Source organism: Epinephelus lanceolatus, chromosome 24, assembly GCF_041903045.1.
Source record: "Epinephelus lanceolatus isolate andai-2023 chromosome 24, ASM4190304v1, whole genome shotgun sequence".
NCBI classification, from domain to species: Eukaryota; Metazoa; Chordata; class Actinopteri; order Perciformes; family Serranidae; genus Epinephelus; species Epinephelus lanceolatus.
Window position 1 is genome coordinate 2,432,331 of NC_135757.1, and position 27,699 is coordinate 2,460,029.

Sequence of the window (27,699 nt, forward strand, 5' to 3'; positions counted from 1 at the left end):
GGCCAACGACCTTAGGCTTGAAGTGTCAGGGCCCTTAAATGATTCACAGCAATTAAGGGGAAAATTAAGAGTTTTAAGAGGTTAAATAAAGACAGAACCATCAACACATTCTCTCCAATCCATTGATATAAACTCATCAACTCGAGCTTTAACCAGACGAGACATTTTTACATTTTTGCGATATATATTCATGTTGTTATGAGATATTTTTTACATTTATACGAGATGTATTCATGTTGTAACAAGATTATTTTACATTTATACGAGATGTATTCACACTTTAACGAGACATTTTTACATTTTTATGATATATTCATGTTGTAACAAGATAATTTTACATTTATACGAGATATATTCATGCTTTAAGGAGACAGTTTTACATTTTTACGATATATTCATGTTGTAACAAGATAATTTTACATTTTTATGATATATTCATGTTGTAACAAGATAATTTCACATTTATACGAGATACATTCATGCTTTAAGGAGACATTTTTACATTTTTATGATATATTCATGTTGTAACAAGATAATGTTACATTTATACGAGATATATTCATGCTTTAAGGAGACAGTTTTACATTTTTACGATATATTCATGTTGTAACAAGATAATTTTACATTTTTACGAGATATATTCACGCTTTAACAAGACATTTTTACATTTTTATGATATATTCATGTTGTAACAAGATAATTTTACATTTATACAAGATATATTCACGCTTTAACGAGACAGTTTTACATTTTTACGAGATATATTCATGTTGTAACAAGATAGTTTTACATTTATATGAGATATATTCATGTTGTAACAAGATAATTTTACATTTATACGAGATATATTCACGCTTTAACGAGACAGTTTTACATTTTTACGAGATATATTCATGTTGTAACAAGATAGTTTTACATTTATATGAGATATATTCATGTTGTAACAAGATAATTTAACATTTTTACGAGATATATTCATGTTGTAACAAGATATATTCACACTTTCACATTTTTACATTGAGGTTAAATAAAAACAGAATCATCAACACATTCTCTCCAGTCCAATGATATAAACTCATCAACTCGAGCTTTAACCAGGAGGACAGATCGTAAACAAAGTTTGTTGTTTGTTTATCTCGGGCCTCTGCGCAGGAACAACCTGTTGTCGCACTACATGTGTCACTGATGTCCTGTCCTGTCAGAATTACATGCTCACTGACAAATGGCAACCGAGTCTTAGAGCCTGAATCCAATTACTAGCTGCAAAGCCACAGGCGTGGGCTAAGCTTTGCAGAGTGGGTCGAGTCACCAGGAGGGAGAGGTGGAGCGCACCGTGTGTTTCAGCGACCTGCTGCTGCTGCTGCTGGGGGACTGTTCGTCTGAGGGCTCCACAGAGCGAACACCAGGGTCCCGCTGAGAGAGGACAACTGAACAGCAGCTCTGAGAGGTCGCTGAGTCGCCTTCAGAGTTGCCTCAGCTCAGGCGCCCTCCCCTGTTTGCAGGAGGAGTGGTACGGCCCATGTTGCCTAGGTGAGTCCACAGTGCTTAGTGGGATAGGCCGTATCAGCAGAGCTCATTGTTTGCAGGGGCTTTGGAGACAGAGTGGGCGCTCCTGCTGCTGCTGCTGCCTCGCTCTGGACATGTTTGACTTGTAGAGGAGACAAGAGAAGATTTACACTCTCAGGTACTTCCTGTTTCCCTCCTCCTCTTCCTCTGTCTGTCTTCCTCTCTTTACCTCTGATTCAATCATTTGGTGTCCTGACCGGTGGGATTAGATCAGGAGAGTCTGAGATAACGGCAGGTTTCCTTCATCAGGATGACTCACACAGGTTCAGAGACACTTTATGTTTCATAAAGGACGAGCTGTAAATGTGCAAAGACACTGTTGTTCAAGTCCTGAGGAGTTTCTGGAGCCTGAGCGTGGATGTGCGGACGTTAGAGCAGGTAAAGTGAAGTCTTTGGAGATGCTTTGTCACAGGTTCCCGCAGTGATTCATGTCAGCGTCCACAAGCAACAAGTGTTATTTAACCCTTTGTTAAGTTTTTAAGATGCATGACCGACATTTGTGCCCGAGAACAAAGATTCATAGGCGAGAAAGCATGAAGAGAATTATTTTAAATGTCTTAAATCTTCATTGTTTTTGGCATCTAGACTCAAAAAGGCATCAAAACTCACTTTGAGTCATGAGATATATGTGCAAGATTTTTCCCCTTAAAGTTAAAGCAGCTTTTAATGGGAAAATAAGCATTTTTTGAATATTGTTGCTGTGTCACAATCCTGAGAAACCCTTTAAAAATCTTAAAATCTGCCCTTAGATCACATCATCACCACAAAAATCAATTTTCTCCTTAACTATGACACTTAAGGATTAATTTCCCCTTAGCTGAGGGGTTTTAGTCTTAGTTTTTCATTCATCACCATAAACTTGGTCATGTTGCAGTTAAGACAGAGTCAGAGGGACCTTACGTTTGTTTTTTTTAACCTTTACCTTGCTTTGGTTGCTAAGGTCTTTTGTGCCGTGGTCTAAGGATTCCTTAAGTATAAGACCAAGACAAGGAGAATACCATAAATACTTAAGTGAACACTTTAAGGAAACCTTAAGAAGTGGACTTATTTTATTTTGAGGGAACCTTAACAAGGACTTGTAACTTAAGGTCTTTTGTGCAGTGGTCTAAGGATTCCTTAAGTATAAGACCAAGACAAGGAGAATACCATAAATACTTAAGTGAACACTTTAAGGAAACCTTAAGAAGAGGACTTATTTTATTTTGAGGGAACCTTAACAAGGACTTGTAACTTAAGGTGTTTTGTGCAGTGGTCTAAGGATTCCTTAAGTATAAGACCAAGACAAGGAGAATACCATAAATACTTAAGTGAACACTTTAAGGAAACCTTAAGAAGAGGACTTATTTTATTTTGAGGGAACCTTAACAAGGACTTGTAACTTAAGGTCTTTTGTGCCGTGGTCTAAGGATTCCTTAAGTATAAGACCAAGACAAGGAGAATACCATAAATACTTAAGTGAACACTTTAAGGAAACCTTAAGAAGTGGACTTATTTTATTTTGAGGGAACCTTAACAAGGACTTGTAACTTAAGGTCTTTTGTGCAGTGGTCTAAGGATTCCTTAAGTATAAGACCAAGACAAGGAGAATACCATAAATACTTAAGTGAACACTTTAAGGAAACCTTAAGAAGAGGACTTATTTTATTTTGAGGGAACCTTAACAAGGACTTGTAACTTAAGGTCTTTTGTGCAGTGGTCTAAGGATTCCTTAAGTATAAGACCAAGACAAGGAGAATACCATAAATACTTAAGTGAACACTTTAAGGAAACCTTAAGAAGAGGACTTATTTTATTTCGAGGGAACCTTAACAAGGACTTGTAACTTAAGGTGTTTTGTGCAACGGTCTAAGGATTCCTTAAGTATAAGACCAAGACAAGGAGAATACCATAAATACTTAAGTGAACACTTGAAGGAAACCTTAAGAAGAGGACTTATTTTATTTTGAGGGAACCTTAACAAGGACTTTTAACATAAGGTCTTTTGTGCAGTGGTCTAAGGATTCCTTAAGTATAAGACTAAGACAAGGAGAAAACCAGAAATACTTTACGGAAACCTTAAGAAGAAGACTTAAGACTTACTTTATTTCGAGGAAACCTTAACAAGGACTTTTAACTTAAGGTGTTTTATGCAACTGGCCCCAGGTCTCTAAAGTCACTTAGTCGTCTTAAGTATGAATTTGTGAGGCCTTAGGTGTGACACATTTTCCTCTCCTCCTCTCGGGGTGTTTTTTGTCGCCGGTGCAGCGGTGACGCACCGATAAGCCCAGCTGTGATGACGCCGGCACTTTCTATTGTGTGCTCGTGTTTGGAGCTCGGCAGGGTCACGTCGGCCCCTCAGCTGCTGCTGCTGGTTGGGTTTCTCCCATCTGAGTTTGGTGCTGACATCACTTGTGTTCTGCAGGACGGTGGTTTGTTTGCGTTGTTGAGAGTTCCTCAGTGAACATTTAAGGTGATTTAAAGTCAGTTAACGGAGGAGTGAAGTCACGCCTTGACTCAGTGACTCCTCTTCAAACACACATGATTTATATTTAAACAGTCAGCAGCATCTCCTCCCTGGCGGAGGAGTTTCACCTCTCCGTGCCGGCCTCCCTCCTCCTCCCCTGTCGGCCTGACGTTGGCTGGTATCTCTCAAAACAGACGTGGGCCCGCGCCAAACATTCCTGTCTGCGCTGTGTTTCCTGACAAGGACACTGAAGTCGATCTTCAGCAGAAAAACAGGATTGTGAAACGTGGAGTCGTGATGGAATGTGCGGAGAACAGAAGGATCAGATACCAGGCTGATAACAGGGCCAAACCAGTAACTGTGGCTCCTGAACCAAGTGTGAGAAGACAAAATGTGACATCAGATCTCTGAAACAGACACTGAGACATCGAGGTTGAGATTTGGCTGCAAAGTCCGACTTTAAAGGAAGTTAAAACTTTAATATCCTCTCTCTGTTTTTCCTCCTGAGACCAAGATCAGCACCTTTTTTTTAGTCGGAACCAAACTGGCAGCACACTTTGATACGGGCAGATTGTTGAGTCAACTCTCAGTGACCAAAGATTCCCAGCGTACCAAATGTTAGCTGGTGAACTTATGTTTAGGTTAGAAAATAATAATGTTTCGGCTTGAAATACCTGCTGGAAACACAGCAGTGTCTCGATAAGGAAAAGCATTTCATGCTGCTATGCCAGCAGTAAACGCCGCGATGACTCAGTGAAAAACGAGCGCATTTCTGCACATAAACCTCAAAACTTCATATTTCAGCAACACTGTGTGATTTGTGATTATGTTTAGGCACAAAAACGACTTGGTTATTGCTGGAAAGGTTCATGTTTCGGCTGAAAATGCCAAGTTTTCGGGGCACAATCCCTCCTGGAAATGCAGCAGTATCTTGTTTAAGAAAACAACTGTGTGGGCAGGAACCACATTAATGTGTTTGTACAAAATAATTGCTTTTTGTGGCACTATCCTGGCCGGAAACGCAGCAATGTCTCAGTAGAAACAACCGCTTTTCATGCAGCTATGCCAGCAGGAAATGCAACAATATCTCAGTAACAAACAACCGCTTTTCATGCAGCTATGCCAGCAGGAAATGCAACAATATCTCAGTAACAAACAACTGCTTTTCATGCCACTATCCTGCCAGAAAACAGAGCGTTCGATCTGTAAAAAACAACTGCTTTTCATGCGGCTATGCCAGCAGGAAACACAGGGATGTCTCAGCAAAATCCAGTTGCTTTTTGTGGCACTATAGGAAACGCAGCAATGTCTCGGTAGAAACAGCCACATTTGTGGCAGTATCTCAGAGGGAAACACAGCGATGTCTAAGTAAGAGACACAGATTTTCATGTCACTATCCTGCCGGAAAACAGAGCGTTCGATCTGTAAAAAACAACCGCTTTTCATGCTGCTATTCCAGCAGCAAATGCAAAAATATCTCAGTAACAAACAACTGCTTTTCATGCAGCTATGCCAGCAGGAAACACAGTGATATCTAAGTAAGAGACACAGATTTTCATGTCACTATCCTGGCAGGAAACACAGCCATTGATCTGTAAAAAATAACTGCTTTTCATGCCGCTCCCCTTGGCAGGAAATCCATCGATGTCTCAGTTAAAGACAAACGCTTTTCGTGCTTCTGTCCTGGCAGGAAACGCAGCAATGTCTCTGTAAAAAACAACTGCTTTTCATGCGGCTATGCCAGCAGGAAACACAGGGATGTCTCAGCAAAATCCAGTTGCTTTTTGTGGCACTATAGGAAACGCAGCAATGTCTCGGTAGGAACAACCGCTTTTCGTGCCACTATCATAGCAGGAAAACAGAGCCTTCGATCTGTAAGAAACAACTGCTTTTCATGCGGCTATGCCAGCAGGAAACACAGTGACGTGTTGGGTAAAAAGAAACGTTTTTTGTGGCACTATCCTGACAGGAAACCCAGCGATCGATCTGTAAAAAAAAAAACTGCTTTTCATGCCACTATCACAGCAGGAAATGCAACAATGTGTTCGTACAAAACAACTGCTTTTCATGCCATAATTCCAGCAGGAAACACAGTGACGTGTTGGGTAAAAAGAAACGTTTTTTGTGGCATTTTCCAGGCAGGAAACGCAGCAATATCTCAGTAACAAACAACTGCTTTTCATGCTGCTTTCTTGGAAATGCTGTAATGTCTTCGTAACAAACAGTTGCTTTTCATGCTGCTCCTCTGGCAGGAAACGCATCGATGTCTCAGTCAAAGACAACGGCTTTTCATGCTTCTGTCCTGGCAGGAAATGCTGCAATGTGTCGCCCAAAAACAACTGCTTTTCATGCCACAATTCCAGCAGGAAACACAGTGATGTGTTGGGTAAAAAGAAAGATTTTTTGTGGCACTATCCTGGCAGGAAACACAGCAATGTCTCAGTAACAAACAACTGCTTTTCATGCCGCTTTCTTGGAAATGCATCGATGTCTCAGTTAAAGACAACCGCTTTTCATGCTTCTGTCCTGGCAGTGATGTCATGGGTAAAAAGAAACGTTTTTTGTGGGACTATCCTGACAGGAAACGCAGCAATGTCTCGCCAAAAAACAACCACTTTTCCTGCCACTATCACAGCGGAAAACACAGCGATTGATGTATAAAAAACAACCGCTTTTCATGCGGCTATGCCAGCAGGATGTCTCAGGAAAATCCAAGTGCTTTTTGTGGCACTGTAGGAAACGCAGCAATGTCTCGGTAGAAACAAGTGCTTTTCGTGGCACTATACTGGAAGGAAAAGTAACGATATCTTGGTAAAAAAAAAATTATCTGGCAGGAAACGCAGCGATGACTCAGTAGAAATCAAACACTTTTCATGGCACCATCCCTGCAGCAACACGTCCCTAAAAACACTCACATCTGGGGACTATAAATCAGCTGGAAACACGGTGATGACTCGCTACATCACAGCTGTCTCCAACAGTCCAGCCTTGTTTCCAGGCACACTGGTCTCTGGCAGCAGAAAATGGTCGTGCTGCACTTTTGACCCGAATCTTTTATCTGTGTACCGTGTAACAAACTGGGAGCTGTTGTTGTTTTCCAGTCCCGTTCATTTTACTTTCCCAGCAGCCCCGGCGGCTCTGCAGGCAGCAACTTAGAGCCCAAACACTAGATCACAGCAAGGACGCCGCGCAGGACAATGACTCCTCCCCCTCAACTCAAATCCCCCTTTATAATCCCTGAGGAAATCTCCTCCGCAGCACAAGGTGGAGTGTGTTTGTGTTCATACTGGGAGGAGGAGGAGGAGGAGGCAGATCTTCTGTCATGGAGCTCCCAGATTCCTCAGCGCTCGTCTCTGTGAGACCAGAGGGAGCTGTAGCGTCAGAGCGCGTCTTTCTTTCTGACCTGCATTTTTTGGAAAGAGTCGGCTGGTGCAGAGTGAGGTGGAGGCGTCCTCTTTGAATTTACACACAAACTTTAAACAGTTGGAGGTAGCTGGTAAGTCACCATGTTTTCTCATTTCGATTCATTCTATTAAGAGACACGCAAGCAGCTGGTTTACACTGTGTACGTCTTCTTCAAGTATTAATACTCACAGGCTGAAATATTCTCACTACAGTGGCAGTTTTTTATTCATTAATTAATCATTTAGTCCGAAAAATGCCCAGAACAAGTTCCCCTAACCCAACGTGATACCTTTAAATGTCTTCCTTTGTTCGACCATTAGTTCAAAACTCAGATAATCAGTTTAAAATGAAAACAAACAGTTAAAGCAACAAATCTTGCACATTTGAGAAGCTGTTATTATAGAGTATGCGTGACTTTGTTGCTTCATGAATCACTTAATCGCTCGGAATTTTTTATCCGAATCTTTGAAGATTAATTTTACCTGAAAATATGTTGATGCACACTGTTATGTAGCGGATACTTTCAAACTTCACATTGCAACAATGTCCTGGTTAATATTTGATTAGGTTTAGGCACAAACATCACTTGGTTATGGTAAGGAAAGGATCGTGGAAAAATAGTGACAGCTCCCTAAAAAACACCCTTGTGGCTAAAAAGCAGCAGAAAAAACAGCAATGGGTCACTAAAAAGCACCTACGTTTATGGCCTAAAAACCTGCTGGAAAAACAGCCACAAGTTGCTAAAATAACACCCAAAATTGGTGCCTTAAAATTGGCGGGAAAACAGCAACAGGTTGGCACAAAACACCCAAAAACCTGCATTTGGGGCCTAAACGGCTGCTAAAAAAAAACAGCCACGGATCCCTAAAACAACATCCACATTTTGTGCCATAAAAGCAGCTGGAGAAACATGGCATGAGTTGCTAAAAACACCCATGATTGGAGCCTAAAAATCTACTGGAAAAACAGGAATGTGTCCTTGACCTTATTTAGTTTCTAAAAAGGTTGTTAGGAAACACCCATGTTTGGGGCCTAAAAACCTGCTGGAAAAACAGCTACTGCACCCACAAAAAACACCCACGTTTGGTGCCCCAAAAAGCTGCTGGAAAAATATCCATGGGTCCCTAAAAACCACCCACCTTTGGTGCCATAAAATTAGTTGCAAAACCAGCCATGTTTGAAGCCATAAAACTTGCTGCAAAAACAGCAATGGGTCCCTATAAAAAAACCACCTGTAGTGCCATAAAAGCAGCTGGAAAAACAGGCATGAGTTGCTAAAAACACCCATGATTGGAGCCTAAAAATCCACTGGAAAAACAGGAATGTGTCCCTATAAAACACCTTATTTAGTTTCTAAACATCTGCTGGAAAAACACCCACAGGTTGTTAGGAAACATGTTTGGGGCCTGACAAGCTGCTGCAAAAACAGCAATGGATCCCTATAGAAACATTCACATTTGGTGCCATAGAAGACACCTTATTTAGTTTGTTAAAAGCTGCTCGAAAAATACTCGCAGGTCGTTAGGAAACACCCACATTTGGTGACTAAAAAGCTGCTGCAAAAACAGGTACGGATCATTAGAAAATATCCATGTTTGGAACCTTAAAAGCCGCTGAAAAAAACAGCCATGGGTCTCTATAGAAAACCCATGTGTAGTGCCATAAAAGCAGCTGCAAAAACAGGAATGTGTCCCTATAAAACACCTTATTTAGTTTCTAAAAATCCGCTGGAAAAGTAACATTCATATTTGGTGCCATAGAAGCAGCTGGAAAAACAGTCACGAGTTGCTAAAAACAGCCATGATTGGAGCCTTAAAAGCTGTTGCAAAAACAGGAATGTGTCCCTATAGAAAACCTTATTTAGTTTCTAAAAATCTGCTGGAAAAACACCCATAGCTTGTTAGGAAACACACATGTTTTGGGCCTAAAAAGCTGCTGGAAAAACAGGAATGTGTCCATAAATAACAGCCACATTTGGGGCCTTAAAAGCTGCTGCAAAAACAGGTACGGGTAATTAGAAAACATCCATGTTTGGGGCCTAAAAAGCAGCAGAACAAACAGCAGTGGGTCCCTAAAAACACCCATGATTGGAGCCTTAAAAGCTGCTGCAAGAACAGGAATGTGTCCCTATAAAACACCTTATTTAGTTTCTAAAAAGCTGCTGAAAAAACACCCACAGGTTGTTAGGAAACACCCATGTTTGGGGCCTAAAAAGCTGCTGGAAAAACGAGGGTTTCCTTAAAACCGCTCAGGTCTAGTGCCTAAAAAACTCTGGAAATCCAGCCAGTGGGTCCTAAAAAAACACCCACATTTGGAGCCATGAAAGCAGCTGGAAAACAGCCTCAAGCTACCAAAAGATAGCCACAGTTGAGGTGAAGCAAGCTAATATTGTGTGACACAGCTGATGTAATCTCTCCTGTGTGTTCGCGGAGTGCAGAGCAAAAATCACTGTTGGTGAAGTTCAGATTTAAACACAAAGTGTTCAGATTCTCCTGATGACAGACGTACTTGTGGCCAAGTGGGTCAGCTGTGTTTCAGTTTCATGTTGTGTGTTTCCTTCCTGAATGACCTCGGCCTCGGTCGGGCTCGTATATCCAGGCAGTGAGCGGTGGAATATGTGTGACAGAGCAGCTGTGTCCCCTGACAATAGGCCCTCTGCGCTTTAGAAACAGTGACATTTGCATTTCCATTGTGCAGCAGTTGGTTTTGAGGCAACACTGTGCGTCACATGGAGCGGGGGGGGGGGGCGTTGAAGTCAGAGGAACAGTTTGGTTTGTGTGGAATAAACAGAAGAAGAAGAGATGTGTAGATTCTCTGCTTTGGTTTAGAAAACTGATGCTCAGTCAGCTGGAGATGGAAAAACAAACCTCTGCTCTCGACTAGAGACTCAGACTTTAGCAGCCTTTGGTTTTTAAGTGATTATTTTTATCCAAAAAGGCCTTAAAGGAGTTTCCACAAATTTGTCACCAATGTCCACTTTGACTGAAGCATTAACTAAAGGGTCAAAGGTCACTGTGACCCCAACCGTCGCATTTCCGTATTCAGATTTGGCACAAACGTCCACTTGGACTTAACAATGAACTGATTAGAATTTGGTGGCAATGGGTTAAAGGTTTCTGCAACCTTGTGTTCGTCTCATTCTCATGAATGCGATATCTTAAGAAGGCCTTAAGGGAGTTTCCACAAATTTGTCACCAACGTCCACTTTGAGTGAAGCATTAACTGAATAAAATTAAAGGGTCAAAGGTCACTGTGACCCCAACTGTCGCATTTCCGCATTCAGATTTGGCACAAATGTCCACTTGGACTTAACAATGAGCGTCCAATTAATTCCGGTCCTGAATAAATATTTAGTCAGATTTAAATGGATTATTAATCTCCAGAGAAAATTCCTCAGCAAACACCGGTTGTATTGGAAGACTTTGACCTTTCCTTTCTTTCCTTTCTTTCCCATTGCTTCTTGTAATTATCCAAACTAAGAGTAAAACAACGTGTTGACAGGATGAGTCACCTCTTGTGTCCCTGGTGGGATTATACGCAACAATCCAGCGTCAGTAAAGAAATCAGAGATGAAGTATTGTTCGAAAGAAGGCGCCACACACTCTTTATTCCACTGCAGGGAGACTCTCAGACTCCTGGGATGAGATGGTTGACACAGATGTCCCACTTGAAGCGAAGGTATCTCTCCCTGCATTCCTTCGCTGAAAGAATGCAGCATCTCCATCGTGACCTGGCAGGGTTAAGGTTTCAGTCATCACCGCTGAAGTCTCATCGGGATGAGATATTTCACATCGCTCTGACGTTTGAACTTGGGAAACAACCTCCACAAATGTCAGAGCATATTCTGTCCTTGTTAGCGGCACAGTAAAACTTGAATCTAAAGGGAGGTCATGGTGGTCAGGGGGCGACCTGTGAATCACATCCGTCTAAGTTTTCTAAAAGCTAAGCAGCTAATCTCCGTCTGGGCCATATGGCTGTGACAGGTCTGTCCCCTGCTCCTGTTGTCCAAGCCCTCCACAATAAGAGAGGGTCGTGTGATGTTTCCTTGGGCACAGGCAGCTGTAATTACATGAAATCTCAGACATCATTAGTCCAACTGTGACGCAGCGCAGAGCGGTGGCTCGTCTCACCTTGTTCTGCTTCAGAAAGAAGAAAGACTGTATTTGATAATATTCTATGTCTCTTTTCCTGCTTCCTTCACTCGCTGCCTATCAGAGCTAAGATGGTTGATGTTGTGTCACCACGCACAATGCCGTCAGAAACCGAGGTTCACGTGGCGAGGAGCTTTCTCACCAAGATTTTGCGGAGCTCTATGAGGTACCATCGGCCAGCCATTGTGTTTGATGGTAGTTTGGTCGTCGTGTGTGTACGTTGTGTTCTCTGCTCCTTCCTTTGTATTTTGTGTGGTGCTAGTCCTTAAGTTGTACCCAGCCCAGTGACGTTCGGCCTCCTCATAGCTATCAGTTGGTCTGTCGTATGTACATGTCATGAAGTAGACTATCTCTGGTTTAATCTGTTGAATATGTTGTGTGAATAATTCTTTTCTTTTCCAACATGCTCTCCAGGAAAAACCGCTTCAAAGGGTATGTGCTCATTTGGTTTAAGTAGAGCGCGTAGTATAGTAATGTTATCAGTTTAGCTTTCTAGGGTTCTAACAAAGCCCCGTTTCCACCAAACACTTTCGGTATAGTACCTCTGGAACCAAACGTAACCCTTCGGACAGTCTCTCTCCATACGCCAGACTCTCACTGCAGCCTGTTCTGTTTTGTTGTGAAAATGTGGGCGTGCAGCCTCGTTCTGTGGACGATAAACCAGGTGCAGACTTCCATCTGTGTCACCGCTGATGAGGAAATACAGCGAGTGCTGGACGGAGCAGTGAGTGACAACAACCCCGCCCACATTTAAGAGGACTGTCTGAACACACCAAGGGTCTAGGTACCATGTCTGAAGGCTTACTGCTGGTTCCAAAGGGACTGGACTGAAAGGGTTTGGTGGAAACGGGGCTTTTGTTTGTTGGAACATTTAGGCTCAATCCCATTTCTATTTTTTTTTACCCCTACCCCTCATTTTCAAGTGCAACCTTTCTCCTTGGAACAGAGTCACAAGGGGTAGTGGTTTAAATCTTCCTCTATGAAATGGGACAACCCTTCAAGACCATGACATAGTTGTCAGTGGTGTTTATGTAAACAGACGTGACAAGCGTTGACAGACATTGCAAATATACCATCCGCTGCTCTGGTGATTTCTCTTGTGTGGGCTAAAGGCCTCCTTTTGTGTCGTCAGGATGCTCACAACTTGTGTTTCAATCAATCAATCACACAGGTCGTTAAATAGATAAGAACACTGCTGCAGTACCAGGCAACCCATGCTCCAACCTTCCCAGTCTGAACTGATATTAGAGGAGTGGTAACAAGTGCAGCAACTTTGCTGCTGGACTTAGATTTCGGGCATCATATGCCATCAAAGGGGGAAACACCTCATCCCTGAGTGATAGAGTGCACAGTGGGCTCCTGGAGGAAAATGATGAGGGTGCCAAATGCCTGAAAAAATGTTTAACCATTGCACTCTGAAATATGAAATACTCCCCTGTGTAAAGTGCTTGTTTGCCTCTCTGCTTTGCAGAAAGAATGATCCAGGCTCACGGCCACATTCCTGGCACTCCTCCAAGCTGACAGAAGAGGAGTCCGAGCGCGCCAGGCGAGAGGCCGCCCCAGCACCAGTCTGGCGGCCAAAGCATGAAGCGAGGTGAGCTTTCTAGGTTCTCTTTGTGCTTCTCCTGGGGCAGAAAATATTGACATGCCTCCACGTTAGCGACAGCCGTGGCTGGCGGCATTATGTTTTTGGGTTGTCCATCGTTTTTTCCCATTCTTGTTACTGCAATTTCTCAAAATCACCTTGAGGGAAAGAGTTCATCCTTGAGTCCACCTGGACTCAAGGATGAACTGATTAGATTTTGGTGGTCAAAGGTAATTGTTCCCATAACATAACAAAAACTCATTGAGGGACTTTCCTCAAATTTGGCACAAACGTCCACTTTGAGTCAAGGATGAACTGATCAGAATTTGGTGGTCCAAGGTCAAGGTCGATGTGACCTCGTCCATCCCTTTATTGCAAATGTGGCATTTCAAGATCACCTTGAGGGAATTTCTTCACATTTGGCACAAACATCAGCTTGGACTCAGGCATGAACTGATTTGAATTTGGTGGTCTCAAGTGTAAAGTAATAAAGGTAGCTTTGTGACTTAATTCAATCTATCAAAGTCAACTTTTTTTTCTGATGTTACACACCAGGCCCAAAGACTCATCAAATCAAGAGGACCAGAGCACCCAGCGTCAGCTAACCAGCCAGTTCACCTCAGCGAACAACATGGAGAGACTGGAGCGTCCCTCGCATCCCTTCTCACCAGGTCATCTCTCCCCGACCAAATACATCAGCAGTGCCGAGCCACACTGTGGACCAGGAGGCAAAAGAGACTCTGGGTTCAGCTGTTTCACCAGCACCAGCCCTCCTGGTCATGACCTCAGCACATCTGATAGGAAGGGAACCAGCGCTGAAAACATTTTCTTCAAGGGCCCCCAGAGTGAAGGGCCTCAGCAGGCAGAGAGGCCCAGGTACCTGCAGCCGATGCTGGGGAACGGGAGCTGGGATGAGCAACCTGCCTCTCGGGTCTCCGTTGCAGGGAGGCCCAGTATCAGCCCAGTGTGGCAGGTACCAGAGAAGAAGAAGTCCCAGTCTCCTCCTCCCCCACCCCCTCCCCTGCGCAGTGACAGCTTTGCTGCCACAAAGGTGTTCCCTTACTCTGAAGGGCCTGGTGGTCCAGCAAAGAGCCATGGCAGATCAGTTGAAAAGCTTACAGAAAATAACCAGAATGGCCTCAGATCTCATCAGGAGAAAACCTCAGAGGCCAGACGTAGCTTCAACCCCTTGCCCACCAAAGACTTCCTCCATCCCAACATGGCAGCTGACCACAACCACAACCAGCTGCACCCCAACAAACTCTTCTCCTTGTCCAGCAATGATGTCAGACAGCCTCATTACACCAAACTACCTGCCCACCAGAGGCAGTACAGTGACGAAAGCCCCCTCTACCTGCAGACCAGGACAGCTCCTCCAACCAAGATTCAGAGTGTAGGAAGCTACTACCGCAGCCTCCAGGATCTGCCCACAAACGGCTTCGGCCGCAAACAGGTCCGGCACTCTACAGCATCTGTTGCAAGCTCTGCTGCTAATCCGGAGAATGGAGGGCACAACAGATACTACGCTTTGGCAGGGAAGCATACGGTTCAGAATGCTGACCTCCAGGCCAGGCAGGGCAAAGCAGAGGGTCTGAGGGGGGACACAGAGAAACCTCACTGGGTAAACAGCAATGAACCAGGCTTCCCAAGTTCCCTTAAGACAAACGTGAAGGCAAAATACTCTCTACCTCAGTCCCAGCTGCCTTATAGTGAAGATAAGGAGCGCAGTGGCCATTCCCAGCTGGGGAATGGTTTACATTATGACCACCAAACCTCTGAAGTTTGTGTTCGAGGCCTGGAAGATGCTGCAAAGAGAGGTGAAGGACACGCTAATGACCTAAAAAGTCACTTCCCAACACATCAGAGTAATGATCATAAGGCCATAAGGCACCAAGACCCATGGGTGCCACAAGATGATCACCGAATATCCCGTCTGAAAACCCCACTTCTCCACTCCCTGGCCCAGGAGAGTAGGAGTCTGGCTGTGAGGCAACCAGCAGCTATGACCACCCAGGATGCCAGTGACACCATGGCCGCCAGTGGGGGAAAATCTAACCGCCGCAGTGACCGTTACGCCACCACTCTCCGCAATGAGATCCAGCAGAAGCGAGCCCAGCTGCAAAAGAGCCGCAGCGCTGCAACCCTGACATGCGAAGCCGAGGACGAGGAGGCCGAGGAGTGGAGATCTACAAAAACTTCCTCTGGTGTCTCTTTCTCCAGCACCTACAAGGACCACCTCAAAGAGGCGCAGGCAAGGGTCCTTCAGGCCACCTCCTTCCAAAGACGAGACCTTGAGCCTCTTGGACCAGAGGTGCCGGTAGTTAAAACCTCCAATGGACGCATCAGAGGACGTAAGCGCTTCCCCCTGGCCAAAAGGATGCACTCCTTCTCAGAGCCTGACAAGATAGACAAAGTGGGAGTGGAGGGAGAACCTCAGACCGGGTCTTTCGGAGAGCGCAGAAAGTTCTTTGAGGCCAAACCGGCATTTTCCAGGCCTGTGCTGAAGTCCAGTCAGGGTACAAACTTGAACGCAGACCTTGGTGAGAAACCCAAAGAGAGAACTCCCTCTGGAGAGCCAGAGGGAGTTCACCCCTCTGCAGACCCCAAACACCTCAGTCCCGGACATAAGCAGGTCCTACTAGAGCAGCAGAGGCTTGGGACCTTCGCTGAGTACCAGGCCACGTGGAACAAACAGAAGAAGTCATCAGAGGCCAAGACGCAAGGGAGGTATCATTCAGCAGAGAACATCTTGGACGCAGATGCCGAGGAGAAGGCTGTGTGCATCCATGAGAGGTCCCGATCTTCCCCCTCTGCAGACTTCTATACACAGGTGATTAACCCTGATGCAGACGAGTCTATTTTTAACCCTTTAAGAGATCGTTTGCATGATCCTATTTAAATAGCTCTAGAATAAAGTCCATAATAGCTAGAGCATTCATTCTTTATGCAGCAGAAAGTTTCCTTACGTTATCTTCCCTTACAAACATCATCGTGCAAACATGGTGTTTTTGACCACGGTCCCACTCTGAAGTTGTTGAAATCCGGTAATTGGGCAGTGACTTAGGGCGTCAGAAACCAATGAAAAAAGGCGTTCTTTAACGTCAGCATGATACGCAGCCGGTTGCCGTTATAGTTTAACAGCACCTGGCGGTGTCAGGGGGAAATGCAGCCAGACAAGGACCAAAGTTAAGGTGGCGAAAGTCCGAGTGGGGCGGGCGGACCAACACATGCTTTTGTTGCCAAAACCCAAGGGGAAAAAACATGTCCGATCTTTGTTTTTTTTTTAATGACGCAATTCCAATACATTTATCACTTGTTATGGTTTATTGACGACATAACCTTTTAGCTCAGGTTGTACAGATTGTAGGGATGTGAAGCTTTTCAAGATACTCCAGGAAGTGACATCACAATAAGCAAAAATACTGATGTAGGCACTGGCGGATCATTTCTGTTGTTCAAAGAGTTAAAGAGGCAGATGACCAAGTGAGTCTGTTCTACTAACATGAGATGCTTAGTAATGATGGATGTTTTAGTCTATGAGCTCATAACTGGATTTGCAGTATGAGGCTAAGAAGCCCTTTACCTTTGTTTTGCAGAACATTCCTTCAGCATGGAGAGACCCTCACAGCCAGCAGAGCACTTACAGGTGAGATTTTATATATATATATATATATATATATATATATATCCAACAAGCTCAATAGCAGTGCTGATCACTGCACTTCCTGTCCGTCTCTGGAACATTCACCAAGAAGAAAAGCACACAAAGTTTCATATAAATGTGAAATGTATGTGAGTGGTGAGATTTCAGGACGGAGACAGAACGCATCTCAGTTTCCCGAGGTGAAAGAGAAATATCATTTTCCGTCACACTAGCTCTCCTCCCAACTTTATCTCCAGCTGTCGCAGCTCACGTTGAGGCGACTCTGGATTCCTGTCGTCAACTACACCCACATTTACAAAAGTGGCTGCGCACTTACAGGTGATTTACGGCGGGTGGAGACTGTATCATTTGATGCTTGAGCTGCTTTTGGTAATGAACACTTATCTGTTGCGTACACGATCGCTTCCTTGGCTAAACGGTGAAATGAATCCACAGGGTTTGCTCCTTTGTGTGACATAAACACCTGTCAGGAAATACGACGTTCGACCACGAGTGTCAGCAAACCTGACACTATATAGTATACATGATAATAACGCAAATATTGGTGTAATAAAAACATATTTTTAGATAAAGTCAGACCCGCCCCGTCTCTGTCTCTGCTCAGGTGTTACCTGACCTCTGTGTCTGGTTTTCACACTCGTGGCTCAGGTTTCCTGAACTGTAACACACACTCACTGTGAGCAGGTAACACCCCTCTAAAGCCTCCGAGGCTTCGACCACACATTGTTTTAAAACAGCTCACTGATGCTACGTTTACACATGCATGGATTACTGAACAGGCCTACCAGGGGCCTAAAGTGTCGGGGGGCCCCCCGCTGACCAGGACGAGACTGAAAATGACCACAAAGAGAAACAAATGAGAACAAAGGGACACAAAACCAGCACACAGTCTGCGTGTCTTGCTCCTGTGTAGGAGAGGTGGTGGGGCCTTTTGCATGTCTGTGCCCAGGGGCCCATTGTCTTATGATCCGCCCATGTGCTTACACCTAGAGTCCACACTACTACCACTGGAGTCACAGCCTTGTTTTCTACACAGAGCTGTGGTTTAACCAGCCAGGAAACTACTGGTAATTCATGCTGTCTTGATGGAGTTTGAGTCGATGCCCAATTTCTAACCAGTACCACTGAAAAATACACAGTACGCATGGAACGCATCCACAAGTGCCTGAGTGTCAACAGACTTTACTTTAACACATTTTCAGAGATGTCAGTATACTGAACGTCTTTGAAAGATGTGTCGAAAGAAGGAAAAAGCACAAACTTCTTCTTCTAGTTGTTGGAATTGTTTGTACAGAAGATAAAATGAGTCTTTCCCCTCAGGTACTGATGTCGTTTGTCTTTGCTTTGACCTCCAGAGGAAAAACAGAGAGCAGGCAGCGCTACCAGCCCGACCACAGCCCACAGCCGGCCCCGTCAGTCCCCAGAAACGAGGGCCTGGTCCCAGGCCTCGCTGACCACAGGCCCAAACCAGACGCTGCCAATCCCTCTCACACTACACACTGCTCAGGCCCTCGCAGCCTCAGCCCCAACCCCGGCTTCCAGCGTCCACAAACCCAGGGCCTCCTGCCGCCGCCGCCCAGGCCCCATTTAGGCCCAGAAACCACATCCTCCTCCCAGGAATTCCTCGCTGGCGCCCAGGCAGCGCACCAGCCTCTGTCCAGCTGCAGCTCTGACACCCAGCACCACGCCGCTGCCCAGAACTCCTCCGCCGGCCCCGCCCCGGCCAGCTCCCCTCACCTCGGCGGGACGTCCACAGCAGATATGAGCAGAGGAGGTGTAGACGGCGAGGTGGAGAGGGAGCAGCCGCCCTCCTTGACACCATCTCTGACTCTACCCGCAGATGGAGCGCGGTCTCCCTCGCCACAGTTTGCACCGCTGAGACTGACCGACAAGCCGCCGGTGGTGATCGTGCAGGATGAGTTGACGCTCAGGTAAGCAGCTTAGGTCTCCTCGGCGACCCTCGTTACATAAAGTCTTTCTGTTCCAGCAGGGGAGGCTTAGGGTAAACAAGTGGAGTCAGGCAGTAAACAAAACAATAACAGGTTCATTCTCATTCTGTAAATAACACGTGTGATGGGACTGAACTCAAACAGCACTAAGAGGAGTTAACTGAAGAGGAGGAAGATGATGAAGAAGCCTGTAGAGTAACATGTGTCCACACAGAGAACGATCACAGTCTGATTGTGCCTGTCGTACAGTTCCTCCGCAGCCCGAGGCGAATCAGACTGGAGGCTGTAATTTAGCTGAAGCCACACGGCTGCTTTGTTTTCCATCGCTGCTCTACTTTACGACCCGTCCTGTAATTAGAAACTGCAGCTCTGACGTTTATTAAAAATGTTTCCAGCGTCTTTGAGTCATTCTCAGGATGGATGTTTGTTTAGATGTAAAGTCGAGACAACAAAATGTTTTTATCCAAACCTGATTTACTTTGAGTGAACGCATCTTTTTATGACTCAACCAGAGGCATCATATTTTCAGTCTGTCTGTCTCATTCTTGTGAAAACACACCTTAAGGTGCTTCTTTCAAATTTGGCACAAACGTCCACTTTAAGCCAACAGATGAGGTTTTGGCAGTCGAAGGTCAAGGTCACTGTGACCTGACGTTCGACTTCTTCTTGTTAATGCAATGTCTCAAAAAGGCCTTGAGGGAATTTCTTCAAATTCAGCACAAATGTCCACCTGGACTCAACGATGAACTGATTAGGTTTTGGTGACCAAAGTCAAGGTCACTCTGACCTCGTCTGTCTCATTCTCGTGAACACCTTTTGTGGTCGACGGTCAAAGGTCAAGGTCAGTGTGACCTCACAAAATATGTTTTTGGCTACAACTCAAGAATTCATGCATTAATTATGACAAAACTTCATACAGTTATCTAATGAGATAAAATGGACATGCGATATTTCAAGAATATGATTTTGAATTTGGCACAAATGTCCACTTTGAGCTGAGTAAAACTGATTAGGTAGTGGTCAAAGGTCAAAGTCAGTGTGACCTCACAAAATATGTTTTTGGCCACAACTCAAGAATTCATGCACTAATTATGACAAAACTTCATACAGTTATCTAATGAGATAAAATGGACATGCGATATTTCAAGAATACTTTGAGAGAATGTTTTCACATTTGGCACAAACGTCCATTTTGAGCTGAGTAAAACTAATTAGGATTTGGTGGATAAAAGTCAAGGTCAGTGTGACCTTGTCTATCTGATTCTTATGAATGTGATATGTCATGAAGGCTTTGAAGGAATTTCTTTAAATGTGGCACAAACATCGACTTGGACTTAATGATGAACTGGTTACAATTTGGTTGTCAAAGTAAAAGTCACTGTGACCTTGCGTCCATTTCATTTCTCAGGGATGCGATAGCTCAAGACAGCCTTGAGGGAATTTCCTCACATTTGGCACAAACAACCACCTTGAGTCAAGAATTTAATTAATACAATTTGGCAGTTGAAGGTCAAGGTCAATGTTACCCTGTCTGTCTCATTCTCATCAATGCAATATCTCTAGAGGGCCTTGGGGGAATTTCTTTAGATTTGGCACAAACGTCCACTTTGAGCCAAGTAAAACAGATTAGGTTTAGGTGGTCAAAGGTCAGTGTGACCTTGTCTATCTTATTCTTATGAATGTGATATCTCAAGGGAATCTCTTCAAATTTGGCACAAACCGGTTACGATTTTGTTGTCAGAGGTCAAGGTTACCGTGAATTTGTGTCCCACTCATTCTTGTGAACATTATACGTCAAGGACATGTCAAGGCAATTTCTTCAGATTCGGCACAAACGTCCACCTGTACTCAACGATGAAGTAATTCTATTTTGGTGGTCAAAGGTCACTGGGAATGCGATATCTCAAGAGCACCTTGAAGGAATTTCCTCAAATTTGGCAGAAACGTCCATCTTGAGTCAAGAGTGAACTGATTAGAATTTGGTGTTCAAAGGTCACTGTGACCTGATGCTGATGCCATGCATCCTCAGTCCCCTCAGTAAGACTGATATCAGTTATAAAAGATTAACTTCAGGCTTTAATTGTAAAATCTGTTTCCTGTCCAGGTCAGACAATGATCTGAATTCGTCAGCTGAGATGGACGTGAGCAGTCCGGTGAGGAAAGTCCCTGTGAGGATCGTCCATGCTGAGAGCAGCCTGGAGCGACAGGGCAGGACCTACCTGCTTCAGAGCAGCAGCGACACCTGCAGCGCCTTCCAGCCGCCGGCCAACATCCCCTCCCTGAGCACCTCGGAGCGGCCGGTCTCATCCCTGTTCAGCGCCTACACCCGCCAGGCCGCTCAGGATCAGCTCCAGGAGTCAGTCCCTGAGTCGAGTTCATCCGAGGCTCGACACTCAGAGGAGGACGCCAAGAGAGAGGAGCTGGCCAGAGACATCATGGGGAAAGACAAGACGCTGGTGGACATCTTGGACCAGAGCGGCAGGATGACCACCATGGACCTGATGGAGGGACTCTTCCCCACAGAGGAGCAGATCCTGGAGGGGGCGCTTCAGCGCAGGAGGGCCTCGTCTGGCTCCAGACTCCCCACCTCTTCCCCCAGGAGCCTGGACAGGTGGGTCAGTTTATAGGTACAGGTGTGGAGCAGCAGTTTGAAGCTAAACTCTCGCTAAATAACATTTGCTTAATCAGAAAATACAAACTGCATTTGTTTAAATGTTTTTCAGATATTTTATTAATATATTTTAGACACTTCAACATTTTTTGGACACTTTATCATCTTTTTTTTTTTTTCATTTTTTTGTACACTTCAGACAGCTCATTAATATTTTTTGGACATTTTATCATATTTTTTCTGACACTTTATTACACTTTATTTGGACATTGTATTAACATTTTCAGACATTTTATTGATTTCTTTTGGACACTTGATTAATATTTTTTTGCACCCTCCATCATCATTTTTTTTTTCATTTTTTTCGGACACGATTCATTATTTTCAGTCATTTTATAAATATTGTTTGGACACATTATTGATATCTTTCTGACATTTTATTCACATTATCTTTGGACATTTTATCATATTTTTTCTGACACATCATAAATATATTTTGGACATTTTTTAACCTTTTTTTCAGACTTTTTATTCATATTTTTTCTGACATTTTAGCACAAACTTTATTCATATTTTTTGGGCATTTTATGAGCATTTATTCCAGACATTTAACAACACTTTTTTGCACACTTTATCAACATTTTTTTCATATTTTTTTTCAGACACTATTCATTTTTTTCAGACATTTTATAAATATCTTTTGGACACATTATTAATATATTTCAGACATTTTATTCACATTATTTTCAGACATTTTATTACTATTTCTCTTAAGGCATTTTATTGATTTTTTTCAGACATTTTATTGATATTTTTGGACATTTTATCATATTTTTTTCTGACACTTTATTACACTTTATTTGGACATTGTATAAATATTTTTTTCAGATATTTTATATTTATTTTTGTACACTTTATTAATATCTTTTAGACATTTTATTCACAGTTTTTTTTTTGGACATTTTATCATATTTTTTCTGACACATCATTTATATATTTTGGACATTTTTTAACCTTTTTTTCAGATTTTTTTATTAATATTTTTTGGGCATTTTATTAGCATTTTCCCCAGACTTTTTAAAAAAAAAAACACTTTTTTTGCACACTTAATCAACATTTTCTTCTGACACATTATTAACATTTTTTAAATGTTGTTAAATAAATGCAAGTTTTTGGAACGAGATCAAACTTTCTGAGTCTCACTACATTGCACAACACCACACTTGTAGTAGTTGTTGTTTGTCTGTTTACATGTGTGTACTCTGTTGCCTGTTTGTTTATTCACTGCATATGTAGTCAACGTGGCCCTTCTTCTTTCTAATACTCTATGAGAACTACATATATAAATGCACAGTCAAGGACATTAATGAATTAAATTTACAAATGAAACCAAATGTTTTTGTTCAACAGCTCAGAATGAGAGAGCTGATGTTTTACAGCCTGTTTCAGCTTCAGTCATGCTGCCCTCTGGTGGACACATGTCTCATTACAGTTTATTAAGGTGTGGGCAGTTTTCATCTGCTGGTTGCAGGTAGATTTTAAAACACATCACTATCTGTGTTTCCTTGTCAGGAGGGAGGAGGAGGACCTGTCCGTATCAGCCACCACCTCCCTGGTCCCCAGCTCCTCCTACTACAACACATCAGCTCCCAAAGCCGAGCTCCTCATCAAGATGAAGGACATGCAGGAGCAGCTGGAGGAGCAGGACTCTGAGGACGAGCTGGACGTCGACCTCGCCAGTAAAAAGGTAGAACTCACCCTCAGAGACACAGACAGTGTAACACATGCTTCTTGTTCTGATGCTCTGTACTGAATGTGTTTTACTCCTTTTCTTCGTGCTCTGCAGCAAGAGCTGATCTCCAGCCTGGCGAAGAAGCTGGAGGTGCTGCGGGAGGCGCGGCAGAGCCTGCAGGAGGACGTGGAGGACAACGAGGCACTGGGCCGGGAGGTGGAGGCCACCGTGCAGCGCCTCTGTCAGGCCAACCAGCTCGACAAGTTCTGCATGTTTGTGGGCGACCTGGACAAGGTGGTGAGCCTGCTGCTGTCGCTGTCGGGGCGGCTCGCCCGCGTGGAGAACGCTCTCAACACCCTGGAGGACGAGGCGTCGCCGGAGGAGAAGGTAACATCTTAAATCTGTTCAGATGATGTGCAGATAACAAAACTGTCCACTGATTAATCCCTGATGTCCGTCCTCCATCAGCGGACCCTGACAGAGAAGCGTAAGCTGCTGATGCAGCAGCACGAGGACGCCAAGGAGCTGAAGGAGAACCTGGACCGTCGGGAGCGGCTGGTTTCCAGCATCATGGAGGCCCACCTGGACGCGGAGAGCCTGGACGACTACCGCCACTTTGTGAAGATGAAGTCGGCCCTCATCATCGAGCAGCGCAAGCTGGAGGACAAGATCAAGCTGGGCGAGGAGCAGCTCAAGTGCCTGGTGGACAGTCTGCCGCTGGAGCAGAGGCCGCTGCTCTGATACTGCTCGGGATCAAGATGGAGGCACCAGGTCGTGGACAGTTTCTTCATTTGAGGGGGCTACATGTAGCATTTTGATATTAACGTTAAATCGTGTTTGAGGTCATGGCTGAGAGGATTCCATGCAAAACTACATTTCCCATGGGGCTCTTCATCGAATAGTTCTGGGAACTGAAGAGCCTCGGGAACTAAATTAGGTCAGTTAGGCTGATGATTGGTTCGAAAACGACAGCTTCTTTGAGGCCTAATTTTTGCACAACAATGAGACAACAACACAGAGACATCGTCTTATTCCCGTCAAATCTGAGGCTGAGGAGTTCAAGTATCTCGGGGTCTTGTTCACGAGTGAGGGTAGAATGAAGCGTGAGATGGATCGGTGGTTTGGTGCGGTGTCTGCTGTGATGTGGGCACTCCGCCGGACCATCATGGTGAAGAGGGAGCTGAGCTGGAAGTCGAAGCTTTAGGCTTACCGGTCCATCTACGCCCCAACCCTCACCTATGGTCATGAGCTCTGGGTAGTGACCGAAAGGATGAGATCGCGGATACAAGCGCCGAAATTTGTTTCCTCCAAAGGGTGTCTGGGCTCAGCCTTAGAGATAGGGGGAGGAGCTCAGAGTAGAGCTGCTGCGCCTTTGAGTCTAAAGGTGTGGTGGTTCGGGCATCTGATCAGGATCCTCCTGGGCGCCTCCTGTTAGAGGTGTTCTGGGTACGTCTGATTGATTGGAGGCCCCGGGGCAGACCCAGAACACACTGGAGGGATTATAGATCTCATCTGGTCTGGGAACACCTCGGGGTCCTCCAGGAGGAGCTGGGAAGTGTTGCTGAGGAGAGGGACATCTGGGCTACCTTGCTAAGCCTGCTGCCCTGCGACCCGGCTTCGGATAAGCAGATGAAAATGGATAATTCACGTCTGTGATGTTTAAATGGATACTGTACAGAAGATATCGTGTTCTCTGATTCATTCTCCTGCTTTAGTTCGCAGAGACTTGCAGGTGAAGTTCCTGAGTTCAACACAGAAACTTTTTCTAGTATCAAACACAGTCAATGCTAAAGCGTAAACTGGTCACTATTGGAGGGGTTTGTATCACCAAAGACTCCAAGCTGAGCCTTCACTCTCCAGAAACATCCAACCTGTGGTCCCTGACTACGTTTACGTGCAGACTAATATTAGTGTGAATGTAAACGTAGTCATGAAACTTTAATTTAGAATCATATCTGATTGTATTCACACCCACTGGAGACGACAATGCGAAAATGAAGTGCAGCGATTAAACTGAACAAAAATTTAAACACAACACTTTTGTTTTTACAAGTTTAAGTTTAAGATCTGAGACTTTTTTATGCTCTCGACAGATTAATTTCTCTCAAACTTTTGTCACAAATGTGTCAGATTGAAGCCCTGTGTGACTTCAGGCTGTCCCAGACGAAAAAGACGACCACCATGAAAGAAACATGGCATTATCTTTAAGATGGTCGACTGCTGTTAGCACCTTCGTCTACTAACCAACCAATAGAAATGCAGCATGAAATGACGCACTGGCGCTAAACCCAAACAAACAGACAGATAGCAGCTCGACATGGAAGCAAAACACGCTAAGAGACATGTGTGGGACTGTAGGACATTTTATTAACACATATATATGGATATTTAATCAACATTTTTTCGACATTTTTTCAGACAATTCAATAATATTTTTTGGATAATTTATCAACATATTTTTCGACAGTTTATTAATATTTTTTGGACCATTTAATAATAGTTTTCTGACATTTTATCGACATTATTCCTGAGATTATGTTAACATTTTTGGACCTTTTAATAACTTTTTGTTTTGGACATTTTATTAACATATTTTTAGAATATTGTATCCACAGTTTTAATTTTATTAATTATATTGGGCATTTTATTAACTTTTTTGGACAGTGTACTAATATTGTTCAGACATTTTATCAACATTTTTTGGAACTTTTTTGACATTTTTTTGGACACAATAAAAACATTTTTTTCGACATTCAGATAATATTTTTTGGACATTTCATCAACATTTTTTGGGACTTTTGATATTTTTTGGACTAACATTTTTTCATGAACATTATTTTTTTTTACTTTTTTTTCAGACGTTTAAAAAAAAAAATTGGACCATTTAAGAATATAATTTGACATTTCATTAACCTTTGTTATACTTTTGTTTTTCAGACATTTTATCAACATTTGTTCAGACATTTTTTTGGAAATTTTTTAAACATTTTTTTCCAGACAATTTGATATTTTTCAAGCATTTTATCAACATTTTTTGGAGCTTTTTTATACTTTTTTGGACGCTTTAATATTTGTCAATAATATTTTTTTGACATTTTGTCAACTTTTTTTAAAAAATAAAAAAAAATAGATTTTTATAGTGATAATAATTGTATTAATATTATTAATGTGAGCCTCTATGTTGGGCTTCACAGTTATGAGAAGTAATAACCTGTGCAGCAGCACTGCAGCATGCAAAGCTGTTGCATAGTACATCGTAGCCTGTGATTCAGTCGGCGCTGTCATCGTACAGTCTGCAGACATCACATTTAATTTCATCTCCTAGTTTATCAGATCCATGATGCACAGTGTCGCTGCACGAAACTTAAAAGTTTGCTTAAAAGAGTGTCCTTTAATCGTGACCATCCCGACACACCTGTGAGGTAATGATGCTGTGTAATCAGCAGCTGATCAGACACACCTGTCAGATGGATGTTGGAAAAGGAGAAGAGCTCACTGACACAGATTTGGGACAAACATTTGAGAGAAAAGTATCTGCTGAGTGCAAAAAAAAGTCTTAAATCTTTAACTTAAACATGTGAAAAGATGTAAGCAAAAGTGTTGCGTTTCAATGTCTGCTCAGCGTTTATTCCCTCATCTCTTTAGTGTTCCCAGTCTCCCTTTGTTATCTGTGTGTCTGAACTGTTGTGTTGAAGCTGCATGTCGAGCTGCGTGTGGCCGGCGTGTCATTAATCACCATCAGGTGTGTTATCAGTTTTGTTTTATAGTAATTTATTGTAGCCTTTTTGAAAACTTAAATGGAGAACGGGGAAACGTTTCCCCAGTAATTTATTTTCACTCATGACATCACGTTTGTTTTCTAATGAACTGAAATGAAGAGTTTGTTTCCTCTTGTCAGATATAATTTAGCTCTCCTGCTTTAACAACAAACCTCTCTGTGTAGTTTATTATTCTCTGAGGGTGGACGTCACTTTTACACTTTTCATATTGGAGTGAAACTCTTTAATTGAAGCTAGAAGAAGACGATGTTGACTCTCCTTGTTGTTTTCTACACAATATTATTCTGCTGGTTTTCATCACACTTGGTGCTTTTAGCTGAAGCGCTCTCATCACCTCCGAACTCCTGACTGACGGATCTTTTCTACTTCCCTCTGAGTGAACGCACCGAGGCACAGCTGTGGAGGTTCATCTGAAAGTTAGCACTTTACTCTCGACATATATGAACATGAATATATATCTATATTTATTTGAAGACGTGCCTACTGTAGCCTCCCACCACTGTGAACCTCATGGACTGACGTGGGCGTACCCCTGGGTGCTGTGTGCGGCCCACACTCACTACCTGTATGCAGTGCACTCTGTCACCAACTTTCAAAGCAATAAAATCATAAAGCTGAGAGATTGTCTTGTTTGTTTTTTTTGTTGTTATGCCTCTGTGCCGGAAACATCTGTGACTGAAGGCAATATGGGTTCAGGTTGTCTGTACATCCATCAATACACATTCTGTCCCATTCTTATGAACGCGATATCTCAAGAACGCCTTGAGGAAATGTTTTTTTTTTTTTTCAATTATTATTTTTTGCATGAAAAATG

The 27,699-nt window shown here is 43.4% G+C and overlaps 1 protein-coding gene across 3 annotated transcripts; it reads left to right on the plus strand.

Moving 5' to 3' along the window:
* The first annotated feature begins 1,320 nt into the window (after positions 1-1,320).
* Positions 1,321-27,503, plus strand: LOC117250071 (protein Shroom2-like). Of its 3 annotated transcripts, none has more exons than XM_078165809.1 (9): positions 1,321-1,684; positions 13,037-13,159; positions 13,706-15,980; positions 16,747-16,796; positions 18,170-18,745; positions 20,868-21,374; positions 22,947-23,121; positions 23,221-23,493; positions 23,575-27,503. In XM_078165809.1, the coding sequence occupies exons 3-9, from the start codon at positions 13,782-13,784 to the stop codon at positions 23,845-23,847; spliced, it is 4,053 nt and encodes a 1,350-aa protein (XP_078021935.1). In that variant the 5' UTR covers positions 1,321-1,684; positions 13,037-13,159; positions 13,706-13,781; the 3' UTR covers positions 23,848-27,503. The 3 variants fall into 3 exon arrangements, with proteins under 3 accessions (XP_078021935.1, XP_078021934.1, XP_078021936.1); XM_078165808.1 differs by lacking the exon at positions 1,321-1,684 and adding an exon at positions 7,333-7,505; XM_078165810.1 differs by lacking the exon at positions 1,321-1,684 and adding an exon at positions 11,984-11,997.
* Positions 27,504-27,699: the final 196 nt, after the last annotated feature.